Source organism: Phodopus roborovskii, unplaced genomic scaffold (genome assembly GCF_943737965.1).
Source record: "Phodopus roborovskii unplaced genomic scaffold, PHOROB, whole genome shotgun sequence".
Classification (NCBI taxonomy): domain Eukaryota; kingdom Metazoa; phylum Chordata; class Mammalia; order Rodentia; family Cricetidae; genus Phodopus; species Phodopus roborovskii.
Genome location: NW_026126434.1, coordinates 30,087,381 through 30,105,776, shown reverse-complemented (window position 1 = coordinate 30,105,776; position 18,396 = coordinate 30,087,381). Strand labels below are relative to the sequence as shown.

Sequence of the window (18,396 nt, the reverse complement as noted above, 5' to 3'; positions counted from 1 at the left end):
TCTCCACGCTGCCACTGATTTCCTCCACAAAACTAAATATTCTCCCCTTTAATTCACAAACCAAACCAATCAATTCTTCAGGTCAAGTTCATATTCTGTGTAGCCCTGGCCGTCCTGGAACTTGCTCTGTAGACCAAGCTGATCTCAAACTCACAGAGGTCCAGTTGCCTCTGCCTCCCAAGTATTGCTAGGATAAAGGTGTGTGCTACCACCTGGCAACATTCAGATCCTTATTTTTGTGGAGAAATCAGGGACTGCAGCTCAGAGCAGCATGGCGGTGACAGGATGGAGATGTCCCCTCCTCTGTGCTGGAACAGGAGGGTTGATCATGGAAGGGATCACAGGCAGTGCAGGGACAGGGTCCTGGTGTGCAGGGCTGGGCTGGGCTCCCAGTTCTCCACATGGAGCCCATAGGATCACAGGGAACATCAGACACTGTTGCTGAGAGTGAACTGAGGGTCTCTGGATGTCACAGGAGACGCCTGAACACATTGTCTGTCAGTCTGTCCATGCCAGGCAGCTGTCTTCATGCTACAGAACAAGAGTCAGGAACAATCACTGTGAAGACAACATCTGAGCAACACAACATTCACTCACAGTGATTCTGGGAGTCCCTGATACCCAAAAATGTAGACTTTTCCCCCTCCATTCTCCCTCCAATCTGGTCCCAGAGTGTCACATTCACTGTCTGGGAGAGACACATCTGAGTTCTGGGAACTGTCCCTGCCCAGTGTAAATGCCCAGTAAAAAATACACACACACACACACACACACACACACACACACACACACATGTATATTCATAAGAAGATAAAAACATGGCCCCTAGAAGACTTTGCTGGAGGAGCTAATAGGAGTGTAGATCTCTGCAAACACTCCAGGTCCTTGCCAAGGGTCTCAGGGACAACCCTGCTCCCCACACTTACCTGGAGCTGGAGCATAGTTCCCTCCTTTTCCACTTGTGAGAAGAAAAAAGCTGTGAGAGACCAGGGAGAAGCCTGACCCTAGGAATATTCCAGAACCAACAGCAGACCCAGTTCAGGGACAGGAGCAATGAGGGTATGGATATGTTTCCATGAGGCATAGCACAATTCTAAAAGGGGCTGAGAGAGAACTCAGACTCTGCCCCTTCCTACCTGTGTTTCTCCTGCTCTTCCTCACCACAGCCACCACAGCTCCAATGATGGTCGGAGCTCCAATGAGAACCAGGACAGCAATGACTGCCAGGATGGGGGCAGTGGACTGAGGAGGGTTGGGGCAGAATTTGCACCCAATGTAGGGCTGGCAGAGGACATCTAGGAAAGAACACCACTCACGAAAGAGAAGGACCCTTCCAGAGTGTCCCACAGGTGACCCACCAACAAAGAACGACTATCAGTGGTGGTGAGCAACAGTGCAGATCTTCCGGTGAGGTAAGTAAGGACAAGCAATTTCTCAAAAACATGTTTCTTTTTGGGCTCAAGGAAGCTCCGCAGATACAAGGAATTAGGGTTAAGAAAAGGGACCTTACTACTACCTCCAGTTATTGGAACCTGATTCAGGTTGTCCTTAAGACAACCTCCCAGTGGTCAGACCTCTAAAAATTGGTCTCTGAGGGAGAAGGATCCCTTAAGGATTCCTCCTCCCAGCCCCCTTTGGTGCCTGAAACGAAGCCTTCCTTCGAGGAGGGGCCTCTTCAGCCCAACCTTGATAATAAATAAATAAATAAATAAATAGAGAGAGAGAGAGAGAGAGAGAGAGAGAGAGAGAGAGACCCAGGAGACCTCTCTGTGGGGGGAAGAGGCTAACCTTGAGGAGGAGGCAGCCAAATATGAGTGGGACTGTTATGACTCTCCTAACATTGCTCCTGCCTCTGCTCTGCAATTCCCGACCTTATAAACCCCCTGCTCTACAGCACCCCCCCCCAAACATGCTGCTCTAGGGCTTATGGAAGCAAAGGTGTGGCCCTGCATATGCACTAGGGCAGCAGGACCTGTGAGTGCCAAGAACTCAGAGTTGCTACAATGGTGGTTATTTACTTTTCAAGCCACTATAGTCACAGATGAACTGCAGGGGGCCAGCCCAGGCCCAGAGAGCAAAGGCAGGATGGACCTAGAGACCTGCAGCCTTAGGAGCTGCTGCCGTGGCTAATGCCCAGACAGGTGTTTGGAAAATTAATGCATCCTGTTGGAAACTGTTTTAAGACCTTATTTTTTTTTTAAAAAAAGGAGGTGACATAGATAAATTTATTGGGATTTGTTCAGATTTTGGATGCTCATAATTCAAGGGTTATCTATAACAGCTACATTACAAGAGATTTCAGTTAAGGATGTTTTATTTCAACAAACTAATCTTGGCCTAGAAGAAAAGGAGGGCTAAAAGATGTATGTATGTTCTGTATGTATGGTGTGGCCACACATTCATGTATGAAGTGTGATTATGAATTGATGGGAGATGCCATTATGTATATGTTTCTCATACTGGTTAATGAATAAAGCACTGTTGGCCAATAGGAAAGGAAGGTAGGAAGGACTAGGAGACAAGGAGGGAAGAGGAAGTAGGAAAGAGGGGTCAAGATGGAGAGTCTGGAGAAGGCAGAACCGCCAGCCGCCTCTCGCTGGTAAGACCACGTGGAAATACATAGATCAGCAGAAATGGGTTAATACTTAAGACAGAGCTAGCCGATAAGAAACTAGTACCGGGCCAACAGAATTATATCTAATACAGAGTCTCTGTGCGTTACTTGGGGCTGGCGCTGTGGTGGGACAAGACCAGCGGCGGGCGGAAAAACCATACTCTTTACAATGAATGTATAAATCCTAACAAAAGGTCAGTGTCTTAATTGGAAGAGTTGGCGATCTGCGCCTCCTAGGGCTGGCCCCCCAGAGCGGGTTGGCAGGAAATGGCCAAAGTCAGCATGGCCTGAGAGCCATAGGAGCTTCTATAGATGGTTCAATAAAGTTTAACAGAGGAGAAAATACAAAAATTCTCTTATTTTTGTGGTTATAAAAAAGAAATAGAAAGAATGGAGGTTAATGTAAAATTTTAAAAAAGCTATTGAGAAAAAGCCTCAGGGAACTGCAGCCCTGTTAGGCCCCGCCTAACTTGAAAATGCAAGTGAGACCATGTCAGCTAATGAAAGCTTTACATGTCGGATTAGAAAAAGAATCTTCAAAAATATTTTGGGACATATGTTACATCCTAAAGAAATAAGACCTCAAAAATTACAAATTAAAAAAAACAAGATAGCTTGTGATCATTAAATGCTTTTCAGAAGTTATTGGGAAATATTCAATGGTTATGTCCTTTTTTAAAAACATCTACTGGTGACTTAAAACCTTTAAGCGATATTCTGAAAGGAGATAGTGATCCCAATTCACCTAGACAGCTAACTAAAGAGGGTAAATAAGTTCTCCTACAATTGGAGAATGCAATCCAGCATCAGCAGATATGCAAAACCATGGGAGGCTTACATGCTTATAGTCCGACTTCTGTCTTATGGCAAGGGGACCATTGTTATGATTGCATTTACCTGTTTCCCCAGCCAAATTGTTAAATCCATATTTTAAAGCAGTAGCTTGTATGGTACAAAAATGTGGAATGGAGTCTAGGAGATATTTTGTCAGGGAACCAAGCATAATACATGTTCCCTATACCAAACATCAAGTTGATTGGTTATTTCAAAACCTTTACAACTAGCAATTAGTAGGCAAAGGAATGTTAACTTAGGTGGTGGTGGGGTTACCTCCCCTTCTCTGAGAGTGGGCTCAGGCACCAGCCATGGCACTCCTGATTTAAGGAGTTAATGTCCTTTTGCCATTAGAAGTTCCCTTTCTCAGTATAGATTTAGGGCCCAAGTTTTAAAACTTTTATTAATTGTAATTTTTGGTCCATCAGCTTTTGCTCAGTTTTTGGGAAAAATTGATAATCAGTTTCCAGCTCATAGACTGTTGCAATTTGTGCTAATGTATCCTTTTGTATTCCCTAAAATTGTAAGGAGTAATCCTGTAAGAAATACTATGTTAGTTTCTCCTGATGGTTCTTCTAATGGAAAAGCAGCTTATATTATTTATGGAAAAGACTATGTAGTACAGATAGATCCAGCTTCAGTCACATAGTTGAGTTACAAGCTGTTGCAATAGTTTTTCAATTCTAATAAATGATTCATTTAACTTATATACTGATAGTCATTATGTTTTCAGAGCTCTTCAAGTTTTAGATATAGTTCCATACATTGGAACTAGTAATAATCAGGTTTAAATACTTTTTGAGCAAATTTAGAGTGGCATTCATTGTAAAGGGAGTCACTGTGCTTTGTGGGTCATTTAAGAACTCATTCAAACCTTCCCCGCCCACTGGCTGAAGGTAATGAGTCAGCTGATAGACTGACAAGAATGGTCGCTTTGTCTCAGGTAAAATTAGCTCAGCAGTCACACAGCTTTCATCATCAAAATAGTAATAGTCTAAAAAAAAAAAAAAAAAAAAAAACCAGTTTGGTTTAACTACAAAAACTGCTTGACAAATTGTCAAACAATGTGATGTGTGCCCACAATATTTATCTGTAACTAATATAGGAGTAAATCCTCAGGCCTGCTTCCTAATAATTTATGGCGAATGGATATTACTCATATTGCAAAATTTGGCAGATTAAAATATGTGCATGTGGCAGTCAATACATTTTCAGGCTTCTTACTGGCTACTACACAAATTGGAGAAGCCACTAAGCATGTGATAAGTCACTGTTTAAAATGTTTTGATTACATGGGAGTTCCAAATATTATAAAGACAGACAATGGATCTGGATATACTAGTAAAACATTTCAGCAATTTTGTGCCCAGTGGAAAATTAAACCCATAGCAGGCATTCTTTATAACCCTCAAAGGCAAGGAATTGTGGAGCATGCTCATAGCTCCTTGAAAATACAACTTATACATATAAGGAGAGGGGAGTCATGCCCACAGTCTCCACATGATACATTAAATCATACACTCTTCATTTAAATTTTTTGAATGTGGATGCCCATGAGCAATCTGTGGCAGACAGATTCTGGCATGATGGAATTCAAGAGACTTATACTCAAGTCAAATGGAAAAATCCATGTACTAGACTACGAAGAGGGCCCGATCCTGTCCTAATATGGGGTCGAGGGCATGTTTGTGTTTTCTTGCAGGAAGAAAATGAGGCCCCCCAGTGGCTGCCAGACCATTTGATGAGATTTGTGGAACAGAGGAAAACTGGGCCTGAGACCTCTGGAGCATAATTATGTCCCTTCTCTCTCCTTTCTCTCTGTTTCTCTCTCTCAGGGTCATCCTCCAGAACAGGCAAGGCTTAGACCTATTGTTTTTACCACAAGGAGGAATTTGTGCAGCACTCAAGGAGGAAACTTGCTTCTATACAAATCATAAGAGTGACAAGAGACAGTACGGCCAAGGTCAGAAAAGGGCTAGGAAAGACAAACAAACAAACAAACAACCCCCCCCAAAAAAACCCCAAAAAACCAAAACAAAACAAAGGAGCCAGTGAAAACAGGAATTAGGCTGGTTCCAAAATTGGCTCTCAGCCTCACCCTGGCTTACTGCCCTACTCCCTTTCATTTTAGGACCCCTTGCTGGCTTCTTAATTCTGCTTGCCTTAGGCCCTTGGGCCATTAAGAGGTTAAATGGCTCTGCCAACAAATCGACTCCCTAACACTTCCTAGCAGCAAAGCCTATTCAAGTACACTATCATAGGCTTGACCTCGAGGATCGAGGATCATGGTCACAGTGAGCCTTTAGAAGGTGACAACCCATGACCAAGGGGGCCACTTCCCAGGGAAGCCTCCTTCTGCTATTGACAAAACTAAAACATCTCTCATGGAGGTGCACCTTGTGTGAGTGCAATGAAGAGGCCACCAAAGTCTACCCTGGGCTTCATGGGAGTATACCTGGTTGCATGAAGGTTAAAACCCAGGCCCTCAGCAGGCTTGAGCAATCTTGCCTTTGAAGGCTGGGTTAGCTTGCTTCAGGATATAGCACATAACCATCTAGGGGGACCAGGATCCCTGTTCCCACTCATGGTGAGATAGTGTCAATAGCTCACCTTCTTACTTGGAAAAAAAAAATGGAAGGAATTGCCAGAAGCGATCATGGCATAAGCCTTAGAGATTGCCAGCTTTTTCTTAGAATAGCCCATTGAGTTAGAAAATAGCTACTTTCAGTCCCAATCTACCTTCTCCCCATCCCCAACTTCCTGAGAAGAATTTAGGATTTACAGGAATACAGTTAGGTTACTTGGTAGCCCATACTTAGGCAGTTAGGATATTTAACAACTCCTGTGACCTCTTTCCCTGCTATGAACCTGCTTATCTCTACTTGCATTTCCTCTTCGCAGATATCATGCTCACCTTCAGTGACCTATAGTGAAGAATACCATGCAGTCTGGTTACCAGACAACGGCGTCCCCCCAACCTCTGATTCCCCGCCTACCTAGCCTCTAGCCTCCTGCTCTAACCACTATATAACATGCTTGAGAAAAATAAAATTTTGCTTCTCTCTATTATACTAAAGAGGGAGACATGTTGGGGAGCATCACCATCCTCACAACCTCAGGTCTCTGAGATAGAAAAGTACTGCCTCTTAAGAAATAAGCAGAATGTGCTGGGCGTTGGTGGCACTCACCTTTAATCCCATTACTCGGGAGGCAGAGGCAGGCAGATTTCTGTGAGTTTGAGGTCAGCCTGGTGTACAGAGCTAATTCCAGACAGAACAGTCTCCAAAGCCACAGAGAAACCCTATCTGAAAAAAGAAAAAAAAAAAAAAAAAAAAAGAAAGAAAAAAAGAAAAGCAGACTGTTCAGCAGAACACTCCAAGATACAGGCTTGCAGTTTCACAGCCAGCTAGCTAAAGAATAACTCAGGGCTCTCTCCTGCTGCAGTTTAACAGCCAGCTAAAGAATAGCTAGCCAGCTCAGGGCTATCTCTCCTGCTGCAATTACAGCCAGTTATAGGTTAGCTAAACAATTTAGGGCATTCCTTCTACTGACCTTCTCACTCTGCCTACATGCCAGTTCCCATGCCCTGGCTACATGCAAACCCTGCTCACACCCTGCCCATGGTCCTATATAAGCCTCCCCCGAGAAAATAAAATTTGTCAACTTGATCAGAATACTGTCTTTCTGTCCTTCTTAGTATCCCTTGTCCCCCATTCTCTTGTAGGAGCTTCCCGGTTTGTTGTTGACTACCCTGCAGGTCAGGGCACAGGACTACTCAGGACTATGCGGAGGAGATCAGCACTACTCAGAGGTGGCTCCAACCCACTCATGGCCTGTGTTATGGGAGCTGAAAGTATAATGCTAATAATTATAAACCTTCATCAGGGACTTGGGAAATTTCAGAGTCAGAGAGTCAGACTCAGAGGCGCTTACTGGCCTAACCCTGTTTCCTGATAAAGGGCTGTGTCTGGGCTCAGTGGCCTTCCTCAGCAGGTGTCCTCCAGTGGTGATGGGATCCTGTCCTGTGTGGAGACTACAGGGTGCTGTCCAGGTTCAGACCCAAAGGCTCATGGCCTCCTTCCTGGGATGCTGTGTCTTCTAACAGTTCCTGTAGAAACCAGAATTTAGATAAAACTAGAAGCTGCACAAAATACCCAGCACACAAACCAGCGTCAAGAGGGCATCAGTAGCGAGGCCACCAACACTACCGGGTTTGTGGCTTCTCAAGGCCAGGTGTGGTCTTCGTAGCTGCATCAGCAGCTGATGCTCATTCTCTGTCCACACTGTCTCCATGGGCTCCAGCATCTTCTCCATTACACAGCAGGGTATGACAAAGGATACCAGCTCATTCAACTCCAGGCTCAGTCTCCCTGTATAGTCATTGCTGGCAGATGTTTGTTTCAGGATAGGATCCACTGATCTCAGGCAGCCTTCAAACTCACTATGTCCCTGAGGCTGGCTTTGAACTCATGACATCCTGCCTCCACCTCTGCAGTTCTGGGATCAGAGGCATGCACCTCTATGCTCTGCTATACAAACACCACAAACCGTGTGTATCAGGGCACTTTGGTCATTTCACCCTCAGTATTATCCCTTTCCTACCGCTTCTGCTGCCCCTCCCCCAATTGATCCCCTTGCTCTTCCTGTCTCTCATGTTTATTGTGTAAAGCCATACATTGTTTCAATATTATTGTCTATTTCTCTGCTGGGAAAGAGACTCCCAGTGAGAACCTGTGACTAAATCCAGTAGAGCAGTGAACTTTGTTTACACTGCCTGTGTTATGTGTACACACTTCTATGACAAGGTTAATGAATCAACTACATTAAAAGATGAGTAACAGGACTGGAGAGATGGCTCAGAGGTTAAGAGCATTAACTGCTCTTCCAGAGGACCTGAGTTCAACTTCCAGCAACCTCATAATGGCTCACAGCCATCTGTAATGAGATCTGGTGCCCTCTTCTGGCCTGCAGACAGAACACTGTACACATAGTAAATAAATAAATAAATCTTAAAAAAAAAAAAAAAAAAAGCATAATGATGACAGCAGGGTAGTGTAGAGAAGTGATTTTTTTAAAGGATTTTTGATTATTATGTATACAGTGTTCTGTTTGCATGCCTGAAGAGGGCACAGATCTCATTACAAATGGTTGTGAGCCATCATGTGATTGCTGGGAATTGAACTCAGGACTTCTGGAAGGACAGCTAGTGCACTTAACCTCTGAGCTGTGTTTCCATCCAGAGAAGTGATTTAATTACTCCCCTCTCCCACTGTCCTGCACTCACCCTTGTGATGTGAGCTGAGAGATGAGGGAGATGAGGGAGATGAGTGACCAACGCTGTGGGGCAGTGACTCTGGATGTGATAACTGCTTATAACTGGTCCCTGAGGACCTCAGCCCTGCACAGTGGACAGTGAGGACCCTGGACAGAGGACAGTTCTCACACCAGGGAGACAGACAGGGGACAGAAGCTTCATCCCTAGTCAGAAAGAAACCATTAAACACATGTATGCCATTTATCCCTGCAATGTTTGCCTTGTTTCTTTCAGATCTCAATTAACCAAAGTCCCTGAAACCATAAAAATACAAACCCTCTAAGAAGAGAGAGCTAACACACAGGGAGTCCCAGGGCAGCATGGTCTGTCTCTGCATGCTGTCAGCTGAGGAGGAAGAACTTTAGTTCCCTCACCCTGCAAGGGCCCCCAGCAGTCTGCCACCCTCACCAGGACTCAGGTACTACCTGTTACCATGAACTGTTTACACCAATCTCTGCACAGTTTACTGGGAGGACTACTGATTTGTTGTTGTTATTGTTGTTAATCTTATAACCAATCACATGACTGAAGGGTTTTTTTTTTTTTATCAGCTGTAGGATTTCCCTTGTATAATTTTTGGGGGCTGCTTATGTCACATTGACTGACCAGTGGATAATGTTCAGGTGTGCATGTAACTATAAGTGGTCAGGATTCCCAAACAGAAAGTCAATTGAAATTCAGCACAATAAAGAGTTAGTTGGCTGAACCTTGACATTGGGAGTGCATGCACAAAGTCCATTGCTGACAAAGTCATGAGTACTAGTGTGGCTTCAAGCCTGACCATGAATCAACAATAAATACCTTTGGGAAATTGTCCTCGTGAATTTGTATCCAGGGACAACCAGTTTGCTTTGAATTTGTTCTAAAGTCTAAAATGAGCTGTCTTGGTGAGTGAGAATAGAATTAGTCTTGTATGTAATTCTGAGCAATGAAATATATCCTAGGATTATTTATATTCATGTGAATTATACAATAAATAATAATCTTCCTGTCCACTGACAGCTATATGTGTGCCCAGTTGATGGGATATACGTGTGTGTGTGTGTGTGTGTGTGTGTATGATAAACACACAAGCAGTGGGGAAAACAACCATAACTGTCACATGAGAAAAAACTACAGACAATCTACAGCTAGTGTCCCCACAGTCCCTGACAAGTGGCAATCCCCATCAGAGTATTATGTCTCTGATGGGTCAGCCTGTTGAATACTAGTTGTCATCTGCTGTATATTTTCACTGGCCTGTGGTATCAGTGGCCATTGTAATCTGCAACTCTGAGCAGCAGAACAAAGAAAACATCCACCCACAGTTGGCTCAGTGAACCTTGTGAGCTCACTGGTTATTCACAAGATCCTGGGTGAGTAGGGGTTAACAACTGACATCCCATCCCAGTGTGCATGCCACCCACACAGCTGCAACACTGCAGTCCAGTGCACAGCGCCCAGCAGCTCCACTCTGTGGTCTGCTCTCCCTTAGGAACCACAGCTGGTTTAACAGAGAGGAAAGTGCTACATTGTGTCAGCTCCATGAACCTGTAGCTTCTTGTGTTTCATGAACCTCACCAGCCTCCTCCTGGCTCCAGCAGGGATGTTCCTTCAGTCTAGAGGAATTCACACCATCACCTCCCTCTTCAACAGAAGCTCCCTTTATTAATACAACCAAGTGCTGGTGTGTCCAGTGCAGCACCAGGTCCCCTCACAATCAGCAAAACCCTCCCTCCCTCTCCTCACCTGTCTTTCTGTCTGTGATCCATGATCCTATTTTTTAAGTTCATTTATCAAACATTCATTGGGTACAAATGTTTGCAGAGCCCCTGGCATGGGAAGTCATCATCCCTCCTAGACAAAGATGGCTGCATCATGACAGAGACTGTCACTTCCTTGGTCATCAGACATCTCTGCTAAGTCTCCTGGAGCTCCTGATTCAAAGTCACAAAGCTATAAGAGAAACCACAGGGGCCAGAACCTAGAGCAGGGGATGAAGAAAAATTTCATCTCTGGTGTTCCCACAATTTATTTTTCTAAAGATTTGTTAATTTTATATCTATGAATGTTTTCTTGCCTGTATGCACCATGTGTCTATTTGGTGTCTACAGAGGCATTTGATGCTATGGAGCAGGACTTATGGGTGGTTGTGAACCATTGTGTCCGTGCTGGTTTCTGAACATGGTTCCTCTACAAGAACAGCCACTGCTCTGAAACCCTGAACCATCTGTTCAGTCCCTGGATCTTGTCTTTTTGTTTTTTAATTATTTATTTAATTTAGAAACAATATTATTTTGCATGTCAATCCCAGTTCCCTCTCCCTCCCATATTCCCATGCTTCCCACTGACCCCCCATCCCACCCCCAACCCACTCCTCAGGGAGGATAGGCCTTCCATGGGGGATCATCAAAGTCTGTTAAATCATTTGGGGGAGGGCCTAGGCCCTCCTCCATGTATCTGGGCTGAGAGAGTATCCCTCCATGAGGAATGTGCTATCAAAGTCCATTTGTGCACTAGGGATAAATACTGGTTCCACTGTCACAGGTCCCGTAGACTGCCCAGGCCTCCTAATTGTAACTCACATTCAGAGGTCTTGATTGGTCCAATGCTTTACAACTGAGGTCTGTATGTGCTCACTTGGTCAGGCCAGCTGTTTCTGTGGGTTTTTCCAGCATGGTCTCGTACTCCTTTGCTCATCCCTCCTACCTCTCTACAAATGGATTCCAGGAGTTTGGCTCGGTGCTTAGCTGTGGGTGTCTGCTTCTGCTTCCAGAAGCTACTGGATGAAGGCTCTAGGACGGCATTTAAGGTAGTCATCAATCTCATTATAGGGGAAGAACATTTAAGGTAGCCTCTCCACTAATGCTTAGATTCTTAGTTGGGGTCATCCTTGTGGATGTCTGGAGATTTCCCTAGTGCCAGATTTCTCTTTAAACCTATAATGGCTCCCTCTATTAAGGAATCTCTTTTCTTGCTCTCCTCTATTCTTCCCCCGACTCAGTCTTCCTGATCCATCATGTCCTCCTCCCATCTCCTCATCTCCCCTTCTCTGCTTTCTATATCCCCCACCCCCATGTTCCCAATTTGCTCAGGAGCTCTTGTCCCTTTCCCCTTCTCTTAGGGTGCTTCTTGTTTCCCAGCTTCTCTAGAGGTGTGGGTTGTAGGCTGGTAGTCCTTTTATCTATGTCTAATATCCATATAAGAATGAGTACATACCATGCTTGTCTTTCTGTGACTGGGTTACCTCACACAGGATGGTTTCTTCCAGTCCCATCCATATGCTGTCCATTTTTCTTTTCTTTTTTCTTTTTTTTTTTTTTTGCTGAGTAGTACTCCATTGTGGAAATGTACCATCAATTCCTTGGTCAAGGGGCATCTAGGTTGCTTCCAGGTTCTGGCAATTACAAAAATGCTGCTATGAACATAGTTGAACAGATGTTCTTGTTGTATGAATGTGCATCCTTTGGGTATATGCCCAAGAGTGGAATTGCTGGATCTTGAGGTAGACTGATTCTCTTTTTCCTGAGAAACAGCTATACTGATTTCCAAAGTTACAAGTTTGCATTCCCACTAGCAATGAAGGAGTGTTCCCCTTTCTCCACATCCTCTTTAGCATAAACAGTCATTGGTGTTTTGATTGGTGTAAGATGGTGTGTCAGAATTGTTTTGATTTGCATTTCCCTGATGGCTAAGGGTGTTGAACAATTTCTTAAGTGTCTTTCAGCCATTTTAGATTCCTCTATTGAGAATTTTTATTTAGTTCTATACTCCACTTTTTAATGGGATTATTTGGTATTTTGGTGACTAGCTTCTTGAGTTCTTTGTATATTTTGGAAGTCAGCCCTCTGTCAGATGTGGGGTTGGTGAAGATCTTTTCCCATTCTGTGGTCTGCTGTTTGTCTAGCTTCACAGACCTTGAAAGAACAAAACTCAACTTTAAATGAAAAAACAAAAAACCTAAGATAGCCAAAACAACCCTGTAAAATAAAGGAACTTCCAGAGGCATCACCATTCCTGACTTCAAGCTGTGCTACAGAGCTATAGTATGAACACAGCTTGGTATTGGCACAAAAACAGACTGGTAGACCAATGGAATTGAATTGAAACCCTGTTAAGCCACACACCTACAAACACCTGATTTTTTTTTTGACAAAGAAGGTAAACTTATACAGTAGAAAAAAGAAAGCATCTTCAACAAATTGTGCTGGCATAACTAGATGCTGACATGGAGAAGATTGTAGATGATCCTTATCTATTGCCATGCACAAAACTTAAGTCCAAATGGATCAAAGACCTCAACATAAATCTAGCCACAGTAAACCTCTTAGAGAAAGTGGGAGGTACCCTTGAACAAATTGGTACAGGAGACGGCTTCCTGAACAAAACTCCAGTAGCACAGACACTGAGATCGACAATTAATAAATAGGACCTCTTGAACCTGAGAAGCTTCTGTAAGGCAAAGGACACAATCAACAAGACAAAATAGATCATGTCTTTTTCAAATAAACATCAATCTAAAGTATACTCAGACTGCAATTCCTGGAATCACCACTGGAGGCAGGAGGATTCCCAGAGCCAGGGAGGGAGGGGCGACTTTGGGCAGAACATAGATCCCACAGAAAAGATCTGAGATGAGACCCTGTGGATCCCTCCTCTCTGCTGATCCTACAACTCTGGTAGATTCAAAAGATGGTAAAAGGATAGACCCTCCAGAGAGGTACCTGGAATGAGGCAGGAGTCCTGGAGACTGAAGTTCATGTTCTCAGGTCACAGTCTCCTGAATGCAGGGGCCTAGCTAGGTCTTGAGGGGAAAGGATGGAAAAACACCTTGTAATGCTTTCACTCAGGGAGCACAAGGGAAAAGGAGGCAGGCTCCACTCACAGGAACACAAACAGGCCTACTCCTCCATACAAACCAAAAAGTCAGCAATAAATAGCGAATATGGAGTAAAGAACTACAGTCAGGTCAGAGCCCAGGCTGGCCTGTCCCAGCTGCTCTGGCTGCTCACAATCCTGGCTCTAGACAAGGCACTGGTCATCCCTGTGTCCCTGTGACCACAGATCTCAGCATGTGGTTCTAAGGGATGAAGAGAACAGAGCCAGCAGGTGACAGAGCTGAGGAGAGACCATGTCACAGCCAGCAATGGACTGAGCTCCTCCTGGACACAGCCCTGTTCTCACTCAGCTCCACAGCCTCACCAGTCCCTCCAGATGCACAGAGCACAATGAACACAGACTCTGGGAGGTTCTCCACGCTGCCATTGATTTCCTCCACAAACTCCAACCATCTCAATAATTTATTTAATAGCCAATCAACCTAACCTATCAGATTAAGGATGTGAAAAATCAAGTTCAGATTGAGATCATTATTTAAAGTAAGAAAATCAGAGACTGCAGCTCAGGGCAGCATGGATGACAGGATGGAGATGCCCCCTCCTCTGTGCTGGAAGGTTCGGCATGGAAGGGATCACAGGCAGTTTAGGGACAGGGTCCTGGTGTGCAGGGCTGGGCTGGGCTCCCAGTTCTCTACATGGAGCCCATAGGATCACAGGGAACATCAGACACTGTTGCTGAGTGAACTGAGGATTCCTGGATGTCACAGGAGACACCTGAACACATTGTCTGTCACTCCGTCCATTCCAGACAGCTGTCTTCATGCTACAGAACAAGAGTCAGGAACAATCATTGTAAAGACAATATCCCAGCAACACAACATTCGGTCACAGGTGATTCTGGGAGTCCCTGAAACCCAATTGTGACACTATGCCCACCTCAATTAGGTCCTGGAGTGTCATCTTTACAGTCTGGGAGAGACACATCTGAGCTCTGGGAACTGTTCCTGTCATATGAATGTGTGTGTGTGTGTGTGTTAGAAGGTTAAAAAAAAAAAAAAAAACAACCCATAGCCCCTAGAAGATTTTTCTGGAGGAGCTAATATAGATGGCAGAACTCTGCAAACAACCCAGATGCTTGCCAAGGATCTCAGGGACAACAGTGCTCCCCACACTTACCTGGAGCTGGATCATAGTTCCCTCCTTTTCCACCTGTGAGAAGAAAAAAGCTGTGAGAGACCAGGGAGGAGCCTGACCCTAGGAATTTTCCTGAACCAACGCAGACCCAGACGAGACAGGCGCAGTGGGGGTGTGGATGTATTTCTATGAGACAGAGCACAGAGTTCTATGAGAGAGAACTCAGACCCTGCCCCTTCCTACCTGCATTTCTCCTCCTCTTCCTCACCACAGCCACCACAGCTCCAATGATGGTCAGAGCTCCAAGGAGAACCAGGACAGCAATGACTGCCATGATGGGGACAGTGGACTGAGGAGGCTCTGGGAAGGGAAGGACAGGAAGGGGAGGTGAGGGTCATGACCACAGCTCTCAGCCCTGACCCTGCTCAGGCTCTGCAGAAGTTTCCATCTGTTCCTGACCCCAGCTCTGTACCCCCTCCCTCCTTACCCCATCTCAGGGTCATGGGCTCAGGCAGCCCCTCATGTTGCACATGGCATGTGTACTTCTGTTCCTCCCCAGAAGGCACCACCACAGCTGCCCACTTCTGGAAGGTTCCATCCCCAGAAGGTCTGGTCTCCACCAGTTCCATGTCCTGAGTCTGTTCTTCCTCCTCCCTCAGCCAGGTCAGGGTGATGTCAGCAGGGTAGAAGCCCAGGGCCCAGCACCTCAGGGTGACATCACCCTTAGGTCCAGGATGACGGGTCACATGTGTCTTTGGGGGGTCTGTGTGGAAGATTTAAGAAATCCCACAACAACAAGATAAACTGAAATCTGCAAAGACATGTTAAATCAATGATGACACTGTACTACTATGTGTCTGAACACTTCTGTCATCACACAGGTGACCTGCAGGTGGAGCTGGTCCCCTCATCACTGATCTGCACATTTTCCTGGGGGAGCCAGAAGCTAAGAGGGAATCACATGAACCAGTGGGTCCACATGCTTTTCCTGATGTGGTGTTTATAGCATAAGCTATGTGGTAAAAGAATGGAATAAGGGATGGAAAATAATTAATTTATATGTGTGAATAAATTCATATCAAAATAAGAAATTGGGGTCACAAGCTACATAAAGGCTTCCCCTAACCTCTTCTGCCATCATTGGCAGAAAAAAACCACTGTGTCCATGTTGCTGACCAGCATAACTGTCTGTCCAAGTGCACAGTCATCCCCATAGTGTGCAGCAAGTACGAGGTGAACCTCTGACACTCAGCCAGAGGAAATGACTCCCCAATCCTGCCTCTGGGGGGGATACAAGACACAAGCTGTCATCACCCAGGACCCCTGGAAGTGTGCTGTGGAGCCCAGTGCAGCACTCACTGGGACACAGCTGTGCTCACAGGGGTGTGTGGATTTTCCCTGTCACTGCAGTCCTTGAGGTGCATTAGACCCTGTCTGAGGAAGTTCACCTCCTAATTCACTGGGGGCAACAATGTAACTTGTTGGGGCTGAGGGAGACCAGGGTGCTCTGGATGGTTAATTCTGGAAGAAAATCGTTTAAATCCCCGGAATTTTTCTCGATTAAAGAGAACTTTGACTTAATTTGTCTGATTATCCTGATCATCAGTCCCCCATGAAACCTGTGTAGACTGATACAGATGATAATCCCATGTGAAGGACAGAAGTAATAGCATCATAGTGAGGAAGAAAAACTAACTAAAAGCACAATGACAACTTCAAAAAAAAAAAAAAAAAAAGAAAGAAAGAACTTCACAGTTTAGAATTCTCGCAGGGCACCCCATAACTGCTCATGTGACCATTCTAGGAAGAGAGAGAATTGGGGTGAAGGAAGGACACAACCCTCACACACAGGAATCTGAGAGAATGTATTCTTTGGAAAGTTCTAGAAACTGGGGAACCAGCCTAGGGTAGGGGCATCCATGTCCTCCATCAGGTATAGGAGACTTCCGGTCCTGGTGTGTAAGGCTGACACACTCAGACACCCGGTGTGGACAGAGAACCCGGCCTGAGAGAGGCCATGGCTGACAGCGGGCTGCAGACTGAAGGAGCCACTGCTGGTGATGTGGGCATCTTCTCCCCCTCCCTGCTGAGACACATTTGGAACTGTCCAGGGAGAAGGCTGAGCCCTGGGAGATCAGTGCAGTCCCTGCCATGCTGGATCAGGGCCCCAGGGCCACTGTCTCCCCTCAGAGACAGGGGCATGGCCCCAGCTGAGGGGTCTCTTCTTCCCCAGGACTGAGCCCAGCCCGAGGGCAGAGGGAGGAGTCGCCCGCGGCCCTGCACCTGTGCGCAGCAGCGTGTCTTTGCCTTTCTCCAGGTGTCTGCGGAGCCACTGCAGGCACTCGCCCTTCAGGTAGGCCCTGTATCTGTCTGTAGCACCAGCCTCCTGTAACTTGCGCTGGGAGAGCTGCGCCGCCTTGTCCGCCTCCGTCCACGTCATCAAATCCTCGTTTAGGGAGATGTAATCATCGCCATTGTAGGCGTACTGATGGTACCCGCGGAGGAGGCGCCCGTCAGACCCCATATCACAGCCACACATAAGCTGGATGGTGTGAGAGCCTGAGGGAGGGGACACTCCGAGGTCAGCCCCGCCCACCCGAAGTTAGCCCCACCCTGCGGCCCCGCCCACCCCAGACCTCTAAAGTGAAAGGGAAACAGGGTCCCGCCCCTGCTCTCCTCCTCCCGGACCTGGGACTTGGGACCTGGAGCGACTTGGAACGTCGTGACCTCCGACCCGGGGTCACTCACCGCCGGCGCTCTGGTTGTAGTAGCGGATCAGGGTCTTCAGGCTCACTCGGAAAATCTGCTCGCTGTCCTTGGCTTTCCGTGTGTTCCTCTCCCAATACTCCGTCTCTTCCCCCTCCAGCCAAGGCGCCCGCGGCTCATATCTGGGAGTCTCCGCGTCGCTGTCGTAGCGCACTAACTGCGTGTCGTCCACGTATCCGACGATAATAAAACGGGGCTCCCCGAGGCCAGGCCGGGACTCGATGGTGTAGAAATTCCTTAGCGAGTGCGAGCCTGGTGACCGCGCGCAGTGAGACCCGACCCTCCTCGGGGGACCCCGGGCAGGTGCGCGGAAGGGGAGCGGGGCGCGGGGCTTGGGACGCCGCTGGGGAAGGGGCGGGAGGGTGTGGCCGGGTGCTGCTTCCTCTTTGTCGATCCCCGCGTCCTCCCCTCATAGGCCCTTTCCTTCCCAGACCCGCACTCACCCGCGCCGGTCTGGGTTGGGGCCAGGGCGGCCGCCAGCAGCAGGAACAGCATGCGCGGCGCCATCGCCCCCGTATCATATCTGAGCCTTTGGCTTGGACTTCGTAACTGTTGCCAGCTGCAAGGCTGGTTGGTTCTCCGGGATGTCGGGATATCAACACCCAATGGGGGTGAGAACCGCCCAGTTGTCATCACCATAGTAGCAGAAGGACCTGAGACAAGTTAGGAGCTGGAGAACTAAACTGGGGACAAGGCAAAGCTTACCTGAGGACTAAGACTTTGCCTGACCCTGTGCAGCAGAAGGGAGCAGTGCTGGTCATGGTGTCTCTGTGCTGCCTGAAGCCAACTGCTAATCAGGTTAGTCAGGATGTGTGCAGAGAAGATCAGGAACACTCAGGAGTGTGCAGAGATCAGCACGACTCAGCGGTGGCTCCAACCCACTCATGGCCTGTGTTATGGGAGCTGAAAGTATAATG

At 46.5% G+C, this 18,396-nt stretch overlaps 1 protein-coding gene across 2 annotated transcripts; it reads right to left on the bottom strand.

Annotated features, from left to right (window-relative positions):
• Positions 1–293: 293 nt before the first annotated feature.
• LOC127224353 (H-2 class I histocompatibility antigen, D-D alpha chain) lies at positions 294–18,010 on the bottom strand. Of its 2 annotated transcripts, XM_051187367.1 has the most exons (7): positions 17,923–18,010; positions 17,462–17,731; positions 16,997–17,272; positions 15,201–15,476; positions 14,957–15,073; positions 14,756–14,788; positions 294–531 (listed from the first exon to the last, which is right to left on the bottom strand). In XM_051187367.1, exons 1-7 carry the CDS (start codon positions 17,984–17,986, stop codon positions 527–529), a joined length of 1,041 nt encoding a protein of 346 aa, XP_051043324.1. In that variant the 5' UTR covers positions 17,987–18,010; the 3' UTR covers positions 294–526. The 2 variants fall into 2 exon arrangements, with proteins under 2 accessions (XP_051043324.1, XP_051043323.1); XM_051187366.1 differs by lacking the exon at positions 14,756–14,788 and having other exon boundaries at positions 17,923–17,986.
• Between the last annotated feature and the right edge of the window lie 386 nt (positions 18,011–18,396).